General features: G+C 55.8%; 1 protein-coding gene across 1 annotated transcript in view; it reads left to right on the plus strand.

Moving 5' to 3' along the window:
• Positions 1 to 3064: 3064 nt before the first annotated feature.
• rasa2 (RAS p21 protein activator 2) overlaps positions 3065 to 7400 on the plus strand; it is a 244361-nt gene continuing 240025 nt past the window's right edge. The window contains exon 1 of the mRNA XM_072473964.1: positions 3065 to 3193. Coding sequence (XP_072330065.1) covers positions 3139 to 3193 — 55 coding nt within the window. The 5' untranslated portion in view covers positions 3065 to 3138. The remainder of the gene's footprint in view (positions 3194 to 7400) is intronic.

Raw genomic sequence — 7400 nt, forward strand, 5'->3', positions numbered from 1 at the left:
GAAGTTCATTCACAACCTTGCCACCCACACGACAGCTCTTCGCCACCTAGTCAAGAAGTCCACAGAGTTCCAGTGGCTGCCCGCACACCAGAAGGAATGGGAGGAGCTCAAAATTAAGCTCACCACAGCCCCGGTATTGGCGTTTTTCGACACATCTTGTGACACTAAAATTTCGACTGATGCCAGCCAGTCCAGCATTGGGGCGGTACTCCTACAGCGGGATGACACTGCGTCATGGGCCCCGGTCGCCTATGCCTCGCAGGCCATGACCCCTACAGAACAGCGCTACGCGCAGATCGAAAAGGAGTGCCTGGGTTTGTTAACCGGAATAGACAAGTTCCATGACTACGTGTATGGTCTCCCCCAGTTTACCGTTGAGACTGACCATCGCCCCCTGGTCAGCATCATACATAAGGACCAGAACGAGATGACCCCTCGCCTCCAGCGCATCCTACTCAAACTCAGGAGGTACGACTTCCAACTGGCCTACACCCCGAGAAAGGACCTTATCATTGCGGATGCCCTATCTAGAGCAGTGAGCACACCGCCCGACTCAGAGGGGTTCGTCTGTCAGGTCAAAGCGCAGGTGGCCTTCACATCGGCAAATCTGCCAGCCGATGACTCCAGTCTGGCCCATATTCGCCGGGAGACTGCAGCTGACCCCCTTCTACAACGTGTGATGCGCCACATGTCGGGAGGGTGGCTCAAAGGACAGTGCCCACAGTTCTACAATGTCCGGGACGACTTGGCCGTCATTGATGGTGTCCTCCTAAAGCTGGACCGGATTGTGATTCCACACAGCATGCACAAACTGGTCCTCGACCAACTACACGAAGGCCATCTGGGGGTCGAGAAGTGCAGATGGAGGGCCCGAGAGGCGGTATACTGGCCGGGCATCAGTGATGACATTGCCAATATGGTGCTCAACTGCCCCACCTGCCAAAGGTTTCAGCCGGTGCAACCTCCTGAGACGCTTCAGCCCCATGAGCTGGTGACGTCCCCTTGGGTGAAGGTGGGTGTGGACCTTTTTCACGGGCTCGGCAGGGACTATGTAATCGTCATCGATTACTTTTCAAACTATCCAGAGGTCATACGCCTCCACGATTTGACATCGTCCGCTGTCATAAGGGCCTGCAAAGACACCTTTGCTCACCACGGCATTCCGATTACTGTCATATCGGACAATGGGCCCTGTTTTGCCAGCCAGGAATGGTCTTCCTTTGCTGCTTCGTATGGCTTCACACACGTGACGTCCAGCCCTCTGCATCCCCAGTCCAATGGAAAGGCGGAGAAGGGCATTCACATCGTCAAGCGGCTCCTCTGCAAGGCTGCTGCTGCCGGTTCGGATTTCTGCTTAGCCCTGCTAGCCTATCGCTCGGCCCCACTAGCCACTGGCCTCTCACCAGCCCAGCTGTTGATGGGTCGCGCCCTCAGGACCACTGTGCCATCCATTCTGGTCCCCACAACCAACCATGCTCCAGTACTGCACAGGATGCGACAGCAGCACGTTCGCCAGAAGGTGGCACATGACACACGGGCAACTGATCTTCCCGCCCTGGCGCCTGGGGACGACGTCCGCATCCACCTACCAGAAGGTGGCTGGTCAGCACCTGCCCGAAGTTCTCTGATGCGTGGCTCCCCGCTCGTTCCTGGTTCACATGCCTGATGGCTCCATTCACAGGCGCAATCGCCGGGCTCTTCGCCTGCTTCCACGCTCGCTACGGGAACTTACACCAGTGCCATGCCCTCCTGTTGTTCCTGATGTCGACTTCGTGGAGCTTCCTGCCACCATGCCCATTCCGTCATCGCCCGTGGCCAGGCCTATTCCTCAGCCGGTGAATCCTGACTCACCCTTGAGGCAGTCAACCCGAATTCGTTGCCCACCTACTAGGCTGGACTTATGAGCCTGTTTGAACATTGAACTCACTGACGTATCATACCACTGTGTTAATATGTTTCTCTTTTTCCTTGTCGTTACAGGAGTTTGTTTTGACGTTTAACATTTCCACGTGTTTTGTTTATGGACAACCTCGTTGCTATGTCGCACCTGACATCGCCCCATGTATATAGTTTAGCCTCATGTACATGCTGTAGATATTGCACACACACACATTCAGCTGCACTCAGTACACATATCTATTTATAACCACATAGGCACATGTTCTTGTAAAAAAGGGGGATGTCATGATATTCAGGTAAACATCATGGTGCAAACATACATACATACTGATGGACAGATCAACGGACTAATCAATACACACACACCACAGCCAATCACAGGCAAGAGCATACACACTATAAAACGGGGAACACGACACTTCCCGCTCATTCCAGCAGGAGACAGCTCAGGGCACAGAGCTCACAGCAAGCCACTCAGACATCCACCATGTGCTGAGTGCCACTCCAAGACAATGTGAGGGATAGGTCCACAGATTCAAGGGTAATGAACGAACCACAGTGACCAGTTTACCATTGTAAATATTGTGAGTAATAAAACTGAGTTGTACCATCCGCAACCGTGTTGGTTCGTCTGTGTAGCAGAGCACCCAACACGACAGGTGAGAGACTGGGGAAGGTATTCAGAGGGATCTGGGTGTCCTAGTGCGTGAATTATATAAAGTTAAGCGCGGGGGGAAGAGTTGGTGGCAGAAAGCAATTACGAAGGCAAATAAATGGTATCTATGACCTGGAGATGCCGGCATTTGCCTGGGGTCAGCACAGTAAGAAGCCTTACAACATCAGGTTAAAGTCCAACAGGTTTGTTTTGAATCACGAGCTTTCGGAGCGCAGCTGGTTCATCATGTGAGAATAAATGTTAGGATTTTTTTTTTTACAAAGACGCTGGAATAGAAGAAGCCTTACTTCAGTTATTCAGATTAATGATAAGGTTACACCGGGAGTACGGTCTGATAGGTTGCGATCCGCTTTTTGGACGACAGCTCCTGGCATCTCGAGCTGGCGGGGGTGTTGTACGCACGCGCGGTGGCCCGCAGTTAGCCCCGCCCCCAGGGTAGGGAACGAACGCGCAGTCGCGCACACGTGCTGGCGCGCCGTGGCCCCGCCCCCTCCCCTCCCGAGTGCCCGTCGACGGATGTGAAGGATGCAAGATGTACAGTAAGCGAAGGCTGGCGGCGAGTCATGGCGGAAGACGATAAAGCGGTTCGCATTTTACAGAGCCTGAGGGGCAAAATCTGTGAGTCCACATTAGTTTCTATTTCCTCCGGCTCATTCAAATGGCCCTCCTCCCTCCGGTTCGGCTTGGCCTTGCCCGCGGGCGCCGGGATCTGGAGCTGAGGCACTGGGGACGTTGGGGGAGAGAGAAAGCAGCCTGGGAGGCTCCGGCTCAGCAGTGTCTCTTCCCCCGCCGCTCCCTCACAACCTCCCTCCCTACCCTCTCCATCAGAACCCCCCGCCCCTCAGAAGCTCACCTCCCCCTCCCTCAAAACTTACCCTCCTTCCCCCCCCCCTCCTCAAAACTTACCGTCCTTCCCCCCCTCCCTCAAAACTTACCCTCCTTCCCCTCCCTCCCCTCAAAACTTACCCTCCCTCCCTCCCCTCAAAACTTACCCTCCTCCCTCCCTCAAAACTTACCCTCCCTCCCTCCCCTTCAAAACTTACCCTCCCTCCCTCCCCTCAAACTTACCCTCCCTCCCTCCCCTCAAAACTTACCCTCCTCCTCCCCTCAAAACTTACCCTCCCTCCTCCCCTCAAAACTTACCCTCCCTCCCTCCCTCAAAACTTACTTACCCTCCCTCCTCCCTCAAAACTTACCCTCCCTCCCTCCCCTCAAAACTTACCCTCCCTCCCTCCCCCTCAAAACTTACCCTCCCTCCCTCCCCCACCTCCCCTCAAAACTTACCCTCCTCCCTCCCCTCAAAACTTACCCTCCCTCCCTCCCCTCAAAACTTACCCTCCCTCCCTCCCCTCAAAACTTACCCTCCTCCCCTCAAAACTTACCCTCCCTCCCCTCAAAACTTACCCTCCCCTCCCTCCCCTCAACTTACCCTCCCTCCCTCCCCTCAAAACTTACCCTCCCTCCTCCCCTCAAAACTTACCTCCCTCCCTCCCTCAAAACTTACCCTCCCTCCCTCCCTCCCCTCAAAACTTACCCTCCCTCCCTCCCTCCCCTCAAAACTTACCCTCCCTCCCCTCAAAACTTACCCTCCCTCCCTCCCTCAAAACTTACCCTCCCTCCCTCCCCTCAAAACTTACCCTCCCTCCCCTCAAAACTTACCCTCCCTCCCTCCCTCAAACTTACCCTCCCTCCCTCCCCTCAAACTTACCCTCCCTCCCTCCCCCTCAAAACTTACCCTCCCTCCTCCCCTCAAAACTTTCCCTCCCTCCCCTCAAAACTTACCTCCCTCCCTCCCTCCCTCCCTCCCCTCAAAACTTACCCTCCCTCCCTCCCCTCAAAACTTACCCTCCCTCCCTCCCTCAAAACTTACCCTCCCTCCCTCCCTCAAAACTTACCCTCCCTCCCTCCCCCTCAAAACTTACCCTCCCTCCCTCCCCCTCAAAACTTACCCTCCCTCCCTCCCTCCCCTCAAAACTTACCCTCCCTCCCCTCAAAACTTACCGTCCCTCCCTCCCTCCCTCAAAAACTTACCCTCCCCTCAAACTTACCCTCCCTCCCTCCCCTCAAAACTTACCCTCCCTCCCTCCCCTCAAAACTTACCCTCCCTCCCCTCAAAACTTTACCCTCCCTCCCTCCCCTCAAAACTTACCCTCCCTCCCTCAAAACTTACCCTCCCTCCCTCCCTCCCCTCAAAACTTACCCATCCCTCCCTCAAAACTTACCCTCCCTCCCTCCCCTCAAAACGTTACCCTCCCTCCCTCCCCTCAAAACTTACCCTCCCTCCCCTCAAAACTTACCCTCCCTCCCCTCAAAACTTACCCTCCCTCCCTCCCCTCAAAACTTACCCTCCCTCCCTCCCCTCAAAACTTACCCTCCCACCCTCCCCTCAAAACTTACCCTCCCTCCCTCCCTCAACTTACCCTCCCTCCCTCCCCGCAACTTACCCTCCCTCCCTCCCCTCAAAACTTACCCTCCCTCCTCCCCCCCTCCCCTCAAAACTTACCCTCCCTCCCTCCCCTCAAAACTTACCCTCCCTCCCTCCCCTCAAAACTTACCCTCCCTCCCTCCCCTCAAAACTTACCCTCCCTCCCTCCCCTCAAAACTTACCCTCCCTCCCTCCCCTCAAAACTTACCCTCCCTCCCCTCAAAACTTACCCTCCCTCCCTCCCCTCAAAACTTACCCTCCCTCCCTCCCCTCAAAACTTACCCTCCCTCCCTCCCCTCACCTTACCCTCCTCCTCCCCTCAAAACTTACCCTCCTCACCCTCCCCGCAAAACTTACCCTCCCTCCCTCCCCTCAACTTACCCTCCCTCCCTCCCCTCAAAACTTACCCTCCCTCCCTCCCCTCAAAACTTACCCTCCCTCCCTCCCCTCAAAACTTACCCTCCCTCCCCTCAAAACTTACCCTCCCTCCCTCCTCCCTCAAAACTTACCCTCCCTCCCTCCCCTCAAAACTTACCCTCCCTCCCCTCAAAACGTACCCTCCCTCCCTCCCCTCAAAACTTACCCTCCCTCCCCTCAAAACTTAACCCTCCCCTCCCTCCCCGTCATAAACTTAACCTCCCTCCCTCCCCTCAAAACTTACCCTCCCTCCCTCCCCTCAAACACTTACCCTCCCTCCACTCCCCTCAAAACTGACCCTCCTCCCTCCCCTCAAAACTTACCCTCCCTCCCTCCCTCCCTCAAAACTTACCCTCCCTCCCTCCCCTCAAAACTTACCCTCCCTCCCTCCCCTCAAAACTTACCCTCCCCTCCTCCCCTCAAAACTTACCCTCCCTCCCTCCCCTCAAAACTTACCCTCCCTCCCTCCCCTCAAAACTTACCCTCCTCCCCTCCCTCAAAACTTACCCTCCCTCCCTCCCCTCAAACTTACCCTCCCTCCTCCCCTCAAAACTTACCCTCCCTCCCCTCAAAACTTTACCCTCCCTCCCTCCCCTCAAAACTTACCCTCCCTCCCTCCCCTCAAAACTTACCCTCCCTCCCTCCCCTCAAAACTTACCCTCCCTCCTCCCCTCAAAACTTACCCTCCCTCCCTCCCCTCAACTTACCCTCCCTCCCTCCCTCAAAACTTACCCTCCCTCCCTCCCCTCAAAACTTACCCTCCCTCCCCTCAAAACTTACCCTCCCTCCCTCCCCTCAAAACTTACCCTCCCTCCCTCCCCTCAAACTTACCCTCCCTCCCTCCCCTCAAAACTTACCCTCCCTCCCTCCCCTCAAAACTTACCCTCCCTCCCCTCAAAACTTACCCTCTCTCCCTCAAAACTTACCCTCCCTCCCTCAACTTACCCTCCCTCCCCTCAAAACCTACCCTCCCTCCCCTCAAAACTTACCCTCCCTCCCCTCAAAACTTACCCTCCCTCCCCTCAAAACTTACCCTCCCTCCCTCCTCAAAACTTACCCTCCCTCCCCTCCAAACTTCCCTCCCTCCCCTCAAAACTTACCCTCCTCCCACTTCCCTCCCTCCCTCCCCTCAAAATCTTACCCTCCCTCCCCTCAAAACTTACCCTCCCTCCCCTCAAAACTTACCCTCCCTCACTCCCCTCTCAAACAACTTACCCTCCCTCCCCTCAAAACTTACCCTCCCTCCCCTCAAAACTTACCCTCCCTCCCCTCAAAACTTACCCTCCCTCCCCTCAAACTAACCCTCCCTCCCCCTCAAAACTTACCCTCCCTCCCCTCAAAACTTACCCCTCCTCCCCTCAAAACTTACCCTCCCTCCTCCTCTCAAAACTTACCCTCCCTCCCCTCAAAACTTACCCTCCCTCCCCTCAAAACTACCCCTCCCTCACCTCCCTCAAAACTTACCTCCCTCCACTCCCCCTCAAAACTTACCCCTCCTCCCCTCAAAACTTACCCTCCCTCCCCTCAAAACTACCCTCCCTCCCTCAAACTTACCCTCCTCCCTCCCCTCAAAACTTACCCTCCCTCCCTCCCCTCAAAAACTTACCCTCCCTCCCCTCAAAACTTACCTCCCCACTCCCCTCAAAACTTACCCTCCCTCCCCTCAAAACTTACCCTCCCTCCCCTCAAACTGTACCCTCCCTCCCCTCAAAACTTACTCCATCCCTCCCTCTCAAAGCTTACCCTCCCTCCCCTCAAAACTTACCCTCCCTCCCTCAAAACTTACCCTCCCTCCCTCAAAACTTACCCTCCCTCCCCTCAAACTTACCCTCCCTCCCCTCAAAACTTACCCTCCCTCCCCTCAAAACTTACCCTCCCTCCCCTGAAACTTACCCTCCACCCCTCAAAACTTACCCTCCCCCTCCCCACTCCCCCCCAAAACTTACCCTCCTCCCTGACCCTCCCCCTGCCCCCCCTGCCTGC

Source organism: Scyliorhinus torazame, chromosome 14 (genome assembly GCF_047496885.1).
Source record: "Scyliorhinus torazame isolate Kashiwa2021f chromosome 14, sScyTor2.1, whole genome shotgun sequence".
Classification (NCBI taxonomy): Eukaryota; Metazoa; Chordata; class Chondrichthyes; order Carcharhiniformes; family Scyliorhinidae; genus Scyliorhinus; species Scyliorhinus torazame.